Below are 17,387 nucleotides of genomic sequence, written 5' to 3' on the forward strand. Positions count from 1 at the left end.
TTCTTTACTTTGAGGGTGGCAGAGCCCTGGCACAGGCTGCCCAGAGAGGTGGTGGAGTCTCCGTCTCTGGAGACATTTAAAACCCACCTGGACGCGTTCCAGTGCAACCTGCTCTGGGTGACCCTGCTGTGGCAGGGAGTTGGACTAGACGATCTCCAACGCCTTCCAACCCCTGTCATTCTGTGATTCTGTGATTCTGTAATATGGTTTATCTCCCGAATTATGTGGAATCCAACTAATTCTATGCAAGACATAAATTCAGGTCAAAAAGACCAGGCTTGTCTAGGAAGCCCATGTATTAAGTCAAAATGCTTTGAGGTGGCTGATGTCAGTGTAGAGTGTAAGGACTTCATATCAGTGTTTATTAAAATCTGCTGTGGAGAAACCTTTGAAAACAGTATCTGGGTTAATCCTGTGTCTGCAGTATCTGGGTTGATCCTGCAAGTGTAACTGCTTTAGTTCACCCGAAGACATTCATGCCAGGATTCAATGGGTTTAGTTCATTTTTGTGCAATGCCAGAGTAATTTTCTTTTAAAAATACACTGTGTAAAATAGCATGTTTGGTTACCTAATAAAGGTTCTGAAAGCTACAGGGTTTCTGTTAATTTCAGACAATTTTATTCATGTAGGGAAAATATCTAATAGAAATAGTTTATTGCAAATGTTTATGCTGGATTACCTACAGTTTTCAAGTTGCTGATGCCAATTAGACCTGTGGCAAAATGACTTAACTCCACTACCAGTTCATTCATTTTTCCCTTGCTACATACCTGACTGAAAATTAGGGAACAGCAGCTGCTGTCCCGTCATTTTAGGCAGAACAGCCCAGCAAATGCTAGAGTTAGTAAATGTCAGTACTGAATGTGGATGCGGCTTTGGCAACACGTTTTGCAAAGGCTTGTGAGAATGAGGCCAATGGCATTATGGCTGAGGACACCAGGAGAAAAACGTGGCTCAACTATTAATGGTCTGTGTGAGTTTCTGAGTTAATCAAGTGAAACCCTCCAAGTGTGAAAGTCTGGAGTAGGAGAGTCTGGAGTAGCAGCATAGGCTCTAAAAACTGAATCCCCTCGTTGCTGACAGTGAGAGCCACATCACCTCTTCTGAGAGTCACTGAAAAGTAGAGACACTGGCAGGCACAGAGCATCCATGTGGTCCTTCAGAGCTGTCAGGACACTCCGTTGAAGGCAGGAGGCGTATTTGTCTATGTTACAATCAGATGCTGCATTGGAAGGGCCCTTCGTGTTGGAAAACATATAAAGGTACTTTGAACTCCCATTTTTTGAGACTGAATGTACTGTTGATGATAGGCAATTTACAACAGCTCTCCTTACCTCCCACCTATTTTAATACCAAAATCATCCTTCTTCTTTCATATAACAATATAACAATGCGTTTTGGTTTGTTTTTCAACAGCAGATAGAGTTTAAGCTTCACGCATCAGCAGCTCTTTGGCCATACTTTTACAAATGGGGCTTGCCACATGTGTGGAAATAGGAGTTGTCACCAGCTTCCATAGTTTGAAATCAGAAAAGTGGTCAAAATTCACCTTATGCAAACACACTGCCTTCAGTATCCATCAACATGATGTGGTTTCTTGAGGAAAACAATAATTTATTTTGGTTGATTAGTTGCACTGGAGAGAGAATCCGTAAGCAACAGCTGCTTTTAAGAGCTTGTTCAACTAGGCAGAAGTTGGGCAGGACATTTTAATGAGGTGTTTACTATTTCAAAGAAACTCTAGGGTAGAAGTGTTTCTTCCAAGATCTGGCTGCCTCTGTAGTTAGTTCAACAGAATTTCTGTAATTGTTTACTGTAGCTCTGTTTGGTGGTGGCTGGTAATAAAATAAACAGCACAAAACCTCCTAATTGAATGAAAAATTACTTCTCTGCTGTTACTCTAACTATTACAATAAATCCATTTACCACAGTTATTTTATTTCTGGAGTGGTATAAATATTAGGGACCAATTTCTGTTAACATCTGCTGCTTAAAGACCGCAGTTCATGAACACTTAATCTATAACACAATTACTTCTTTATTCTGAAGGAAAGAAAGCCTTTTTATGTTATAGAGATTTTATTAGGGTGTGGTTTTAGCTGAAACTATCTTATCTACAAATAAATTTTAATTTTATTGTTCCACAGTTATATTGCTATCCTCAAATTATTCTAGTCTTAAAATAACTACTGTCAGAGGATATAAATAGATATATATATCTCTCTCTCCATATATATATGTATAAGCAACAGTGTGGAAAAACAGAGATAACTTTTGTGAATGAAGGAATCTTGTTATGCCTTTATGTTGAATCCCTTTATGATTGTCAAGTAAATTAACCCTTAAACTGAGTGACGACTCTGAAGCACACAAAAAGTGTTTGATGATGTCATGAACAGTCTCCATCTCTACAGGGTCAGTGCAATAGCCCACAAAACCTATTCTTATTAATAGTCAAGCACTCCTTCTGGTATGTGATGTCTGCTATGACAGTCCCAGGCTGACCCTCTTTTTTTAATGTACTGGAGCCCACCACACCCCTGTGAGACTGGAAGGTCTTGCCATGTCCATTTCCCAACCGCAGTTCTGGGGCATGGGGAGGTTAAGAGGTAATTTGGAGAGAAATTTCTATTTCCAGAGCACAGGGGACCCCTATTCGTCCCATTCTGTGCGTTAGCATCTTTGGGGTGACACCCACCTTACCCTGGGAATCTCACCTTCCACCAGGATTTAAGCTGAGAAGTGAGAGGCTCTCTGCCTCTCTGCTAACCTGTTTTATGATCCAGAAGAGAAATCCAGATTCATTAGACAAGAAAGGGAGTGGGAGAGGAAATAAGACTGCACAGCTTATGGATTTAGGGCACTTGCTCATTCTGAATTGCTTGCAGAGTGCAAAACCTTAGGATATCCTTCCCGGGAGCTAGTGTTTGGAAAGGAGGGATTTTAAAAATACCTATATGTTTCCTTTTCAAGTAATCAGAAAACAAACATACCTATTCCCAGATAACATCTTTTAGACACAATAGAATAGTTTCTCCAGGCCAGCAATACAAACTGACTAGCCCAAACAGATGAAAGTCTTAGTCCTTTAACTCATATTTCTTATCTGCTTGCATGTCATTGCCACGCAGCTGAATATACTGTAATCATTCCGGCATGATCTCTCTGTGAGAATGCGTTTATTCAGGAAAAAGTTATTGTTGTGTGAGTTGTACTTCGAACTGGGGCAGAGTTATCCTGGGATGACCATCTAAGTACGTGTCCCCATACAGGCAGGACTTCCTTGAAACTCACCAAAATTGGCACTCATGTTTTCACCACTAACAAGGTCCTTCAAGGAGGTCACTGCCACTCAGGCAGTTTTTCGTTTAGCCAGAATGTGCCAAAGTAGCTGGAGGATGTTTACAGCTTACTTCAACCCAAGCCCCTCCTAATGGCCTGATACGTACTCAAAAATTAATACACATGACCTGAATCCAGCTTTTTAAAACAGTGAATATAGGAATTTTTAAGACCAGAAAAGAAAGGAATCTCTGAAAAATAGCTTTTATTTTTGCCTTTTTTGACTGATGTATGTATGTGGGGAGGAGTGATAAACTGAAGCTGAGGATAGGCTGAATGTAGAGAGGAAATTATTCTTTCAGAAGATAATAATAAAAACAACTGTGGCCATGTAGTAATGATGATAACTTGCAAAGCCTATTTGTTTTGGGCGGAGAGGGTTGCCAGTTTTTGAAATCTCATAAGTTAACTATTCCAAAAAAAGTTGATTTAATTTTCTTTCATCTCTCAAAACCATGCTATATTTCCTTTGAAAACATGTAGTGAGTACTCGTAGGGAAAGCCAAAGCACACCTAAATTTCTGTCTCCAGGAGGTAAAAGTGTGATCAAACTCTTTTCATGTGTGTACCTGTAAAAGAGGGTCTTGTTCAATTTTTCAGTCCAATCACACAAAGTCCAGAAACTTCAGCTAGCTTGAAACTATTTCTTACTGTAGGTCCAATATTCCGTGGGAAACAGAGATGTTCTCATGGACTCATAAAGTAATTTATGGGTGAGGGGATGCTGGAGGTCTCCTTATTCCCCCGCCAACAGGAGCAGGTTGCTCCCATGCCCATCCTCGTCCCATTACATTTGGACTCTTGCCCAGGATGGAGGTCCCATGGCCCCCCTGGGAAACCTGCTCCCAGGTCACGCCACCATCCTGAGGACTACTTGTGCCCTCACTGCAGCATCCCCTTTTGCAAGCTGTGTCCCCGCGCTGCCCGTGTGTGCCTGCTGGGACAGCCTGGTCCCCTCCTCCCTCCCCTCGCCTCTGCAGCAGCCACTGGCAGCTGTTTATTGTTTATTCTCATTATGGTGCTTATTCTCGCCACAAGGGAAACATCAAATAATTGGACAGAGCCAATATTATCATCCTGACATGAAGAAGTCTGAAATCTTAAATAGACGTTCTAAGAAGAGAAACTGAAAAATAAACTCCAACTCTCAAGCTTAGACATCAGAGTCTTTGTTTTCACCTGTTACTTCAAGCAGAACTTTCTGGTAGCCCAAATGTGTAGAAAACATATGTAGATAAGAGCTTGGTTTTGAATTATTTTTCATCTTATTGGTTGTTGGGTTTTTTTCTCTCTATGTCATCTCAAGTCTTTAAAGAATATTAGAAACTCTTACCTTGTATCAGGCCATACCTATGATCTCCTTCAATGAAACTAGTCTGTACAGACCAGGGCTCTGTGGCTGATCAATGGTGTAAGCAAGAGAGACACAAACTTTGTGTCTTCTCGCATAAAGCCTTGACAGTGTCTCTTGCTGTGGTGGGCTTCCTTGCAGCTGAAGAGTCTAGCATTTATATCTTCTTCATCGTCTTTGTATGGAAACAACTGTCTACTTGGTTTACAAAGTTGAATAAAATATGAGACCTGAGCAATTTAAAAGCAATGCACACAAAATATTTACACTGGTGATCTGGCTAATGGATGGAAAGCTTACTTTGAGGACCTAAAACAATTGGTGCTTTTTTCCCCCAAAGCATTCTTAACTGGCCCTCTATCTGTACAGCTGCAATATCTGTTCCTGAGAGCTTTTAAATAGAGAAAGCATGAGACCTTCATGAAGGAGCTACAGCTATCATCGTACCCATTCCTCAAGTAGCTTGCCACGGATGTGCCTTCCCCGTGCATCCGCAGCTCCACTTGCATGTGGCTTACATCGCAGTCATGCTCTTGCATCCCCTCCCTTGCCCCTCAGCTTGCACCCAGATGAGATCTAGCCCTTCCCAAGTGAACACGAGTCATGCCAGCTTTCTCAGGCTTCCCTCAGCCATTTCTGCAGTCACATTGCACTGTTTAATGGGTTCCTGTCTGCTCTGTTGCTGTGCCGAACGCGTGCTTTGAGGAAGAGCAGTGACTGAGTAAATACTCAGGGGAGCTGAAGGGCTGTCAAATGTACCAGCGACAGCAAACAAACAAGGGGGAAAGATTATCTCTGCAAAGTCTTTTGGCTGCCTCGATTCCAGGTGGTGCTTATCATAATACTGGCCATTGTTTATTTATTTACTTATTTACTATTCTTTTACTCATCTCTCTGTGTGCACCCCTTCCATCCCTTCACAGTGGCTCACTGGTGCTGTAACAAACCTCTGCCACCCCAGCAGCTGTTGGGAAAGAGGAGGCTCCCTGGGGACAGGTAGGACACTAGTCCCTTTGATGAGCAGACTGCCTTGAAGGCATCAGGAAACTTTTGAGCAGCTCTGAAACAAGACCTGAGGACCAGTGATCCTGAGCCCCGGGGTCTGCTGCAGTAAGGGTTTTATGAAAAGGGAATCATCAGGCAAGTGACACGGTAGATGGTGACCTGTGTGGCTGAGAAGAAGCTTTGGAAGAGGTTAAGCCATCAGTCTGCAATGCCTGGTCACAAAAGGTTGTCAATTATAGTGGGCAGGTCTTAACACACTTGAAAAAATGTTAGTTAGTGTGTTTTAATGTTCTGTGTGATGAATACACATTAACTGACTCCTGAAAAATGTTTGTGATGCTTGGTCTAAATGTGGGCTTCTTAAAAAAATTTTTAAGACATCACTTCCTTAAGGTATTTCTAAGACATGTTTTGTTCATTTCTTGAACAAAGAATAACAACACCAAACTTGCAACTTCACAGGATAATGCTTAATCTGCTTTATAAACATGCTATTTGGTCTTGGGCTGGCTAAGCTCTACCAGCTAACACACTTTTTTTGTTGAATTATACTTATGTTAGCTATGACATTGTGGTTGCAATCAAGACTACGATCAAGCTGCAAATTTTTCAGCATGACTTAATTCCCTAATCTGGGCAATGCTTAATTCATATCCATGTATCATGCAGGCACACTCCTTAGGCTAGAACAAGTGTCTTAGATGACTGGAAAGGCAATGGAAAGTTTTGCTGCTGTGCAAAACCGGACTGTACCAGCAAGCTGGAAATGGCTGCTTCTTATGTTCCAGGGCCAGCCATGCAGTACAAGGCCACATCCATCTTGTGGCAGAGCAGAGTAAAATCCCCTGTGTTTGCTGAGGACCACACCTCTCCCCTCTTTTTGCAAGCAGACTCTCTCGCACTGAATCCCCACATAGGAAAACTCCGCATCAGTCTGGGCAACAAGTCGGACTGTTTTGTTCGCCTACGGGAAAACGAAGTACTGCAGCATCACTCAGGAATACATGTTGAGGAGATGCTTATTTCAAAATGGACCTACCTGTCATACTGCTTATGTCTGCAGCCTTTCTCTGCATTTACGTATTTAATCATGAATGGTTAAGAGCATCTAACATTAACGTGCCTGCTCACACTACAGCCACGCCACGCAAACAATTTTTTTCCCTCTGTTTTTTGGAAGGCAAGGGAAGGCCTGCTGGCAAAGGAACAAGTCTTTCTATCATCTCGGTACACGTCCCAGTAACCTCTTTGCTAATGCTGGCAATTGTGCTTGCACGCCAGCAGCTCAGACCCAGCCCTGCTGGGTAACCTGCACTAGCTGGGTTCGGGCCAGCTGGACGGCAGGGGAAGCTGCCTAAAAATATGGCAAGCAAGAGATGCAGCGTTCAGAGTGGCTGTGGGAACTGGGTAGAAAAGAAAAAGGAGAATCCCAGGGGAGTTTCAGTGATGGTCATTCTTGCACTTGTTTTCCTTGCAAATTCAGTTTTACCGACCCAGGAGGAGCAGGCTCTGCTGCTGCAGGAAGCCCTCTTTCTTTTAGCTGATCTGCTGCTGACAAACGTGGGTGAGGGGCTCCAGGTAGCTGCTGAACAGGAAAGCCGGGCTCATTGCTGCTCCCAGAGCTCCTGATCTGCCTGGAAAACTCAGCCTTTTTGTACCGAGGGAGCTTTCTGAAATGCAAAGAGCAAATCTGAAATGCAGCCAGTAATGCTAGCATCCTAATGGGAGTGTTCAGGGCTAATATCTGACTCTCACACTGCCAGGTGAAGGAAGAGGTTTATTGCACTCTTTTAGTGGGGCAGGAGCTGGTTATATGCAGATTTGAGAATACGAAGAACCAGCCTTCTGCATTCACCTTTTTTCCAGGACAGAAATACTGAATGCATGTAGGGAGAAAAGAATTTCATAATAATAAATAATTCCAGCTCTAAATTGTTAATGTTTGGTGGTCTTCAAACCTCAAATCCCAATGAATTTTGGCAAATCTTCAATTTGGCAAAGATTTCAGTAAAAGTGCCTTTGATGTAGCACTACTGATTTCAGTGGAATTACTCCAGGGATCATTATTGCCCATTTTGCAGAGAAGAGCATCATTACCCTTAATAGTCCACATCCAGTAGTGTTTCTCAAGAGCAGGCACATTTTACTGGAGGAGGCTGTCTTGGGTCAACTTTTGACCTCTGTTTCTCCTCAGGATTATCAGCTTCCTTGAAAATTACTCAGCAGCCAGAGGAGTGCTCTGATAGCACTGATTGCCCCTCTAACCACTTGTAAATACAAAAAAAAAAAAAAAAACCAAACCCAAAAAATAAACCTCAAACTGCTTGAAAAAACTACCTCAAAAGGTAGCAGCAGAGCAAGAACTGGCTTTTATATTGTTATAAAGAGTCAAATGGCAAAACTGGCAAATGCATCTGGGACTCAGGTCAAGACACTGCCACACTTCACGTGGGACTGGAAATGTGTTATTCTTTACGAGCAATGTTTATGGAAGTAGGTCCGAAATCAGCAAGGCTGATGGCTAGAGTTACTCACCTCTCACAAGCAGGGAGTCCAGAGGTGGCATGTAATGGGCATAATGGTATATGAAAATGGTGCTAAAAAGATTTACTTGCTATAATAAAATGTCCCCCAACACTTAATTTTTTGATGCAACGTTAAAGCAAAATGCAACTTGGAAAGTAAAGATCTTCTTTTCAATACAGCATTAATTCTACTATGTGCATTTGAGGGACTGTGCATTATTTCCTTGCTAACACTAAATGTAAACAACTCAAAGCCCTTGGGCTTTACTGTCGCGAAGCATGAAGCTGGAATAAATAGCATGTATGGGAGCTGTGCACCACATTTATGGCCATCACTGTGTCTACTCCATTCAAACATTTGGCATGAATTCTTTCTGTCCTGTCCAACATCTGTTCACTTATTTCTGTCCTCACCATGATCTGTTCACAGAATCATGACATGCTTTTTTTCCTTTTTTTTTTTTGCATGGTGCAGGAAAGTCACTCTGCTTTCCTACACCTGAACAAACCAAACGTGGAACAGCCAGTTATCTCTGCAATCTCACTTGTGTGCAGAGAAACCAAACCACCTGAGAGCGGTGGTGACCTAGAGCATCGCAAGCCCAGTGCCCTTTCCACTTCACTAACAGAGAGCCTTTTTAATGACATGATCTAATTTCTGCTGAAGGATTTAGCCCTGAAGAAATTGTACTCTTGCAGTAAATGAAGGAATACTTATACCAAACTGTACATAGTGTAGCTGTTGTTGTACCAGTGAAATGGTGCCTTCTGAAAGTACAGCACATTCACCTTCCAGTATTGGAATGAGCTGTACAAAATACCTGCATTTTTACAATAGTGTACCTGGCCACTCTTGGAGCCCTTTATCATTTTGACAATGTCTAATCATACAGCACAACTTTGGTGCATAAAGAAGCTCCAAGATGCAGTAGGGAGTTAAAGCTAACAACAGACAATGAAGGAGGAGCCATGCTGAAATACTAGCTTGTGGCCATTTTAATCACAGACTTAGGTAAAGCAAACGCACAACATTGTTAAGCAGGGGGAACTCGTACAGCTAGCTATTTTTAGGCTCCATCCTCATGCAAGCATTCTCCTTTTAGCAGATTTGAGAAACACCCCCTGTGCTGCCTGGGATAAGATTTTGCAAGATTTTTTCAAGAAGCATAACCCAGATTTCGTAGCTGTGGAGGACAGATGGCCGCAAAATGTCTTTTGTTTCCAAGCCACATCTGTCTCTGGTTTGCATCTGGCTGGAATGCCTCGATGCTGACTGCCTCACTAGAGTGTCTGGTACCCAGGCGCTGTGCCCGAGCACCCAGCGCAGCCCTACCACCACCTCCCTGTTGCCCCCTACCCACCCTTGGTCTCACCACGTGTGACAAAGCCTTCCCCCCCAGGTTTCTGATGAAAATGCCCTGGGAGAGGTTTGCTCTAAGCAGCTGAGAGATTCTCCTACCCCTACCCACTGCCTCAGCGCTGTGTCAGTCATCTGGCAGGGGAAAAAATGTTTCCCGGGCAGCCAGGCAGTCGCGCACAGTCCCCTGACGTGTGCCTGCCTGTTTGCCCATTGTATTTGCAGTGGGTGTATAAATATATGTAACCTCAACAGCTTGGCAAATGGAACGCCTGAATTTTGGGAAATGCTTCTTATAAATGTTTCCATTTCTCAGAATCTTCTTGTCTGGATTCCTCAGCGTAGTATTTAACGAATGCCTTAATTTTCATCTTAAAAAGGAGAGCCAGAAACATCAAAGCTACCAGCTTTCCTGTTATAGATAAAATATGCTGACATTTCACCCAAGAGGGAGGATTTTTAGTAGATCATAGCATTCTTGTCTCTAAATATGTCTTTTAAAAAATCCCATTGATGCTTTCCAGTTTCAAATTCATGCTATTAATAGGTCAAAAAAGGAGGCTTCTGGGAGAAAGCAATCATGTGATTTCGTAGCTTAAATGTTTCACATAAACAAAGACCAAAACGAAAGCTGCACAAAAAATCTTATTTTTGGTGTACAGCAGTTGTACTGAAGGGATTGGCTTCTCCCTGTCTGAGCATCAGCATGGAGATTCTGTAAAAGCACATTGAAAAAGTCTGGATGTTATCTGTCCTCCTGTAGCAAATGAGGAGTGACTGTTAACTGAACCTCTTTGGTGCCGTCCAAGCAGCACTTTGCCAAAGGCTTTATTAGGACTGCTGGAGACACATCTAAAACAGGTTTAATATAGGGAAGACTGCCTTCATCTTTAGTGTTCAGTGTTTAGAAACTTGGGTGGGTTTTTTTCCAACTGGGTATTACTCAGGATTTCAGATTCGAGGCCACAGCTGGGTATGACACATGGAGCAACACAGTGCCACATGCAACCGGCCACATTTATTTTTAAAGAAAAGACAGCAATTTTCTAAAGAGCAATCAGCCTTCACACCACTTTGCACTGGACCAAGCCCAGCAGGTGCCCACTGAGTAGTACTACTGAGACTTCTTAAATGCCAAAGCACAGGCTGTTAAATGCTTAGCGTCTCAGGACCTGTAAATCCATCTTTGACTGTCTCACTTTGTTTCTTGGTATATGTGATAACTTGTGAGTCCTCTGTTGAGGGGACATTTCAATAGCACATTGGGCCTGAAAGAGCTGATGAAACTTCTGGGCAGTAGTCGGCCAGCTTGAACAGGAAAGCAGTCCCACAGAGGAATCTCACTACCGGCCCATGAAATGTGGCAGAAAGCACTTAGTAGATGGTAGTGGCAGCAAAAGGAGCAGCAAGCTGCAGAAACTGTAGCTGGAGATAGCCATCCCTAATGTTTTGTGCACTAGCAAACACCACTTTCTCCAAGTTCAGGATTGGTGCATCCCTAAGAGCAAGAAATTGGGCAAGAGACGCAGGAGACCTGCATGGCTGAGCAGGGAGATTCTGAAAAAGCTCAAGTGGAAGAAGGACGTTTACAGTAAGTGGAAGAAGGGACTGACCGCTTGGGAAGATTACAAGAATGCCGCCAGAGTGTGCAGGGATGAAACGAGGAAAGCCAAGGCCTCCTTGGAATTAAACCTGGCAAGGGATGTCAAGCTCAACAGGAAGGGCTTCTTCAAGTATATTGGAGGCAAAACGAAAACTAGAGAAGCTGTGGGCCCGCTGTTGAACGAGACAGGAGCCATGGTGACAGAGGATGCGGAGAAGGCAGAGTTACTGAATGCCTTCTTTGCTTCAGTCTTTACTGCTCAGACCAGCCCTCAGGAGTCCTAGACTTCAGAGAAAGTGACAGGGAAAGAGGAGCACTTCCCCTTGGTTGAGGAGGATCAAGTGAGAGATCAATTAGGTCAATTAGATATCCACAAGTCCATGGTTCCCAAAGGGATGCACCCGAGAGTGCTGAGAGAGCTGGTGGAAGTCATTGCTGGGCCATTCTCCATCATCTTTGAAAGGTCCTGGAGAACAGCTGAGGTGCCTGAGGACTGGAGGAAAGCCAATGTCATTCCAGTCTTCAAAAAGGGCAAGAACGAAGGCCTGGGGAACTACAGGCCGGTCAGCCTCACCTCCATCCCTGGAAAGGTGATGGAACAGCTTGTTCTGCGTGTCATCTCAAAGCACGTGGAGGAAAAGAAAGCTATCAGAAGTACTCAACATGGATTCACCAAGGGGAAATCAAGTCTGAGTAATCTGATAGCCTTCTGTGATGGCATGACTGGATGGATAGATGAGGGGATGCTGGTGGATGTTGTCTACCTTGACTTCAGCAAGGCGTTTGACACAGTCTCCCACCGCATCATCATAGGGAAGCTTAGGAAGTGTGGTTGGATGAATGCACAGTGGAGTGGATAGAAGACTGGCTAAATGGCAGAGCTCAGAGGGTCATCATTAGGGGCACAGAGTCTAGTTGGAGGTCAGTGATGAGTGGTGTTCCCCAGGGGTCAGTACTGGGCCCAGTCCTCTTCAATATATTCATCAGTGACCTGGATGAGGGGACAGAGTGCACCCTCAGCAAGTTTGCTGATGACACAAAGCTGGGAGGGGTGGCTGACACACCAGAAGGCTGTGCTGCCATTCAGTGAGATCTGGACAGGCTGAAGAGTTGGGCGGAGAGAAACCTTTTGGAATTCAATAAGGGCAAGTGTAGGGTGCTGCACCTGGGGAGGAATAACCCCATGCACCAGGACAGGTTGGGGGCTGACCTGCTGGAGAGCAGCTCAGTGGAAAGAGACCTGGGAGTCCTGGGGGACAACAGGATGCCCATGAGCCAGCAATGTGCCCTTGTGGCCAAGAAGGCCAATGGCATCCTGGGGCGCATCAAGAGGAGTGTGACCAGCAGGTCAAGGGAGGTCATCCTCCCCCTCTGTTATGCCTTGGTGAGGCCGCACCTGGGGTGCTGTGTCCAGTTCTGGGCTCCCCAGTTCAAGAGGGACAGGGAACTGCTGGAGAGGGTGCAGCAAAGGGCTACCAAGATGATTAGGGGATTGGAGCACCTCTCTTATGAGGAAAGGCTGAAGGATTTGTGTCTCTTCAGTCTGGAAAAGAGACGACTGAGGGGCGATCTTATCAACACTTATGAATACTTACAGGGTGGGTGTCAGGAGGATGGGGCCAGGCTCTTTTCAGTGGTGCCCGGGGACAGGACAAGAGGTAATGGGCACAAACTTGAGCATAGGAAGTTCCACCTAAACATGAGGAGGAACTTCTTTCCTTTGAGGGTGGCAGAGCACTGGCACAGGCTGCCCAGAGAGGTGGTGGAGTCTCCGACTCTGGAGACATTCAAAACCCGCCTGGACGCATTCCTGTGCCACCTGCTCTGGGTGACCCTGCTCTGGCAGGGGGTTGGACTAGATGATCTCCAGAGGTCCCTTCCAACCCTACCATTCTGTGATTCTGTGAACACCTGGGAGGCCACAAGCAAAGCTGATTTCAGACAGGTAATATGTGTCTCCAGCATCAGTGGGTCCGACTGTTGAACACGACTGTATGGTACAAGAGCACGAGACCTTTTCTGTCATGCAGGAGTCCTAATTCATGTCGAAATTACTTAAAACCTACATAGAAATCCTCTAGGGCACAGCACAGTTAAAGTTGGTGAAAGCTGGAGTCATTTATAACATCTAATTCAGTTGTGTGTTTTGTATTGCTTTCTGTCTGCTGCCTTATTAAAATCTAATTGCCTGATATCAAATAGGCCATGGAATGACAAGAATAGTTTGCGCATAGATACTATGTCTATTTATACACTCAAAAACTAACAAGTAAGCCGTGTCTGTCATGTCAAAAATCTTTCTATTTTGGGCTGGGTTTGAAGCCTGCTTTTGGTGGTGAATGTTTTTCTGTTACACGTAGTTTGCACAAGCCAGGTTCCATTCCAGAGAGGAACATGGCATCGAAAAGAATGATACTGCACATTCGGGCAGCCTCTGAAACTCAATTTCTTTGAACTGATGATTTCCTTATTAGCTTATTTTTGCTAGAGAGGATACATACTCTTAACAGCTTGTTCCTTGAACTAGCACTACGAATCACTTTGCAAATTCAAAAACAAGGCTCCCCTTTTCTGGTCAATGCGAAGGGCTAGCTTGGTTGGTCCCTTGGCTGACCATTTTTTCCACCAGTTCCATTTCTTTCTTGCCAGGGGGCAAAGTCCTGCGTGGCTTTGGGCTCCTGATCTTCCTTTCAATGGGTGCTGTGACAGAGAGAAGAAGACTTCACTGAGAGGTTCAAATTAACAATTTATTTGGACTACACTCACAGGTCCTATACGCCACTATTGTAAGTTCTTATGGATACAATGGAAGAATGCACTATTGCAATTTAAGGGGAAAAGAACAAAACAATTCACAGAATACACTATTACCACCTAACAAGTGATCCCAAAAAGTAACAACACAAACCACCTGCACGCCAGATATGAATACCTTAAATGAGTGCACAAATCACAATCTTAGAGCATGCTAGACATCATACGTATGTTATTAAATCACTTACCCTCTCTCTCTCAGGTCAGGCCACTCAGCCCCGGGAAGTTACCTTGCACAGCGTCCTGGACAAGGTGGGGCAGAAATCTCCTACAGACCAGCTGTATCTTTGGAGGATTCCCCCTTTTTTCTCCCCAAAACTTTGGACTTAAATATCCTTTTTCGGGACTGTGCTTGAATGGATGACACTATCTGGGATGGTTATCCCCGGTGGTTTGATGGCCCCTCAGACAGCAATGTTTATTTTGTGATGTCTGACCTCACACTCACTGAATAGCGGTGGGGCGTGACTCAGGGCATTTTGTTTGTTAAAGGCACCATTCGGGTTTCAGTTCGGGTTTCAGTTCTTATTGTAACGCAGTGTTGAGACCACCCCGGGCCGAGCCATTTCCACAGCTCCCCCCAAGTTATCTCTGCATAGATAGGGATCAATAAGCGTCCGCCGAGGCGAAACAGAGCAGAGTTGAATGACCACTCCCTGCATCTCACCTTTTGTGTTCTGAAACCGGTTTAGCCAGGTGCTCCCATTCAGGTGCTTGTCCTGTCTGCCAACTGATCTGCCACATCCCTCTGGCAGGATTTGGGCCAAACCAGACACAGAGGCTGATGTGCTGTTTAAAGCGTTGCTTACAATCAGTGCATCTCCACTGGTGAACTCACCTGGGCGAACTGCGGCTGGATTCGACAGTGTCCTGCCGAGGTTGTAGCCATGTGTTTGATGTAGAAAGCAAAGCAAAACTCCCAGGACTAACTCTGCTGGCTGCAGGGTATTCCGCTCTCTGCAACGGTATTGCTGTGCCCTGAGATAGCCATGGTTTCTGGAAGACTTTTGTTCATCTGTTTTGATTTGTGTCTGGCTAAGACGTGATGTGTGCGCTTGTGTGCATGTTTGTGTCTGTATGCCTGTAAATGTATGGAGACACATCCGTGGTATAAGTCAAAAATAACACCTTTTGCTGATTTAGTAGCAGGCTGATTTGATCCTTCATGAAATGCATTTACATTTAGAGCACACTGCTCTTTTGGTTTTGAAGTTTTAAGAAGTTTATGACTTTAGGCCTTCCAGGACATGCCTTATCACAGAATCATAGAATCATAGAATCATTTAGGTTGGAAAAGACCCTTGGGATCATCGAGTCCAACCATTAACTCCACTCTACAAAGTTCTCCCCTACACCATATCTCCCAACACCACATCTAAACAACTCTTAAACACATCCACGGATGGTGACTCCACCACCTCCCTGGGCAGCCTATTCCAGTGTCTAACGACTTTCTGTGAAGAATTTTTTCCTAATGTCCAGTCTAAACCTACCCTGCTGCAGCTTGAACCCATTCCCTCTTGTTCTATCGTTAATTACCTGTGAGAAGAGACCAGCATCAACCTCTCTACAATGTCCTTTCAAGTAGTTGTAGAGAGCGATGAGGTCTCCTCTCAGCCTCCTCTTCCTCAAACTAAACAGTCCCAGCTCCTTCAATCGCTCCTCATAAGATTTATTCTCCAGGCCCTCCACCAGCTTCGTTGCCCTCCTCTGCGCTCGCTCCAGCACCTCGATATCTCTCTCGTATTGAGGTGCCCAAAACTGGACACAATACTCAAGGTGTGGCCTCACCAGTGCTGAGTACAGGGGGACAATCACCTCCCTCCTTCTGCTGGTCACACTGTTTCTAATACAAGCCAGGATTATGATTCATGAGAGATACACACTTTTGTTCAAAGATTTCAGTTCTTGCAGGACTGGTTAATTTGCATGGTTTAAACTCTTATTTTTATTAGGAACTAAAAAGAACTTCACATTAAGTCATTGATGGTGAATTAAGTGTACGCTGTAAAACTGACACACCTAAATCTGGAAGACCTGACACCTGGATAAACAGCTGATGGATTGCCTGAAATCAACTAGCTAAAGCAGTAATCAGAAATTCAGTCGGGAAAAGCTAATACTCAAAAGAAGAGGCAGCTCCTTCTCAATCTTCAGATTTTTTTTGTTCAGTCTGTTCCTAATGTTTGGGGTTTTTTACCTTACAGTCAAAAGCTCTTCGGGAAAAATGGCTGCTACAGGGAATTCCTGCTGGCTCTGCAGAAGAGGAAGAAGCCAGAAGGAGGCAGTCAGAAGAGGATGAGCTGAAGGTGAAAAAGCTGGAAGAAAACATACACAGGTAGGGACAGTTTCCCTTTGTTTTGTCTAAGAACACTCACTCCCATTAAGGCCAGAGGCCTTCCTTGACCAGGTCCCCGTCTCTGGTAGCAGCTGATAGCAGCTGCCCAGGGGAGAGTATAAGAGGCAGGCACATGTACAGCCAAATGTGCCCAGAATTTTTCTCCCAGGTGTCCATGGTTTGCAAGGTAGAGCCATCAAGGTATCTTTGTGTTTAATGGACTTCTCTTGCAAGGGAGCTAAACAGAGGGCTGAGTTCTCCCTTCAGATGCATGTGTATGACTTGGTCAACACTTAAGGGTTTCTCCATTGCTTTACACCTCCTACAGCCAAAAAGAGTTCAAAGAGGGGTGGCACTCTTTTGCACTCACTGTTCACTGGTGCAAATGATTTTCAAAATGCAACAGCAGATGCCACCAGCAGATCAAATATCTACTGCTGTCAGAAACAAAGTTTGGCCGTTACAATTATTTCCTTTTATCAATTTCCCTCTGCAGTCTGAGTTGACATTTGTCCTGTTTTTTTTGTGTTTTCCTTTGTTTTGCTGCAAAAAATGGGCTCTAAAGCTTATAAGAAAAATGCTTTTATCCCTCACAGAACAAATTCCACAGCTGCTTCTTCTGCCATTTAGGCTATGTGGATTCAAAGTTTTTTCAGCTGGCAGAAAATTGGCAAAAGTTAGTCAAATTTGGCACCACAGCTTTTACAAATGTGTCAGCTGAGGCATATAAGTGACAGAAAAAAGCAAATAGGACCAACGGTGCAAGGGCTGAAGCATTAGTCTAGCATCTGGTGAACTCAGCTTCCCTTATGCCAGATTTCTTGTGAAATTTCTTGGAGAAATCACCGAGAATGTTTCTCTGGGGATATACCCAAGCAAACCTACCCTGAGCTTGGATTACACTAAATGGCTTCTGTGCAGAAGTAACAGATGAGCATGAATGTAAGGGTTCTCTCTTACCACTGGTCTCTATATTGTGATTCCTATTAATTAAAACTGATCTGAGAATGTGTATTGTTCTTTTACATCTGTGGTAACATAAGGCAAGAAA

General features: G+C 44.2%; 1 protein-coding gene across 6 annotated transcripts in view; it reads left to right on the forward strand.

The window, feature by feature from the left end:
- The window catches only part of PALM2AKAP2 (PALM2 and AKAP2 fusion), a 280,418-nt gene that overhangs the window by 54,796 nt on the left and 208,235 nt on the right, over nucleotides 1–17,387 (forward strand). For all 6 annotated transcript variants that reach the window (XM_063319747.1, XM_063319749.1, XM_063319748.1 and 3 more), the window contains exon 3: nucleotides 16,206–16,336. In XM_063319747.1, coding sequence (XP_063175817.1) covers nucleotides 16,206–16,336 — 131 coding nt within the window. The remainder of the gene's footprint in view (nucleotides 1–16,205; nucleotides 16,337–17,387) is intronic.

Source organism: Chroicocephalus ridibundus, chromosome Z, assembly GCF_963924245.1.
Source record: "Chroicocephalus ridibundus chromosome Z, bChrRid1.1, whole genome shotgun sequence".
Taxonomy (NCBI): domain Eukaryota; kingdom Metazoa; phylum Chordata; class Aves; order Charadriiformes; family Laridae; genus Chroicocephalus; species Chroicocephalus ridibundus.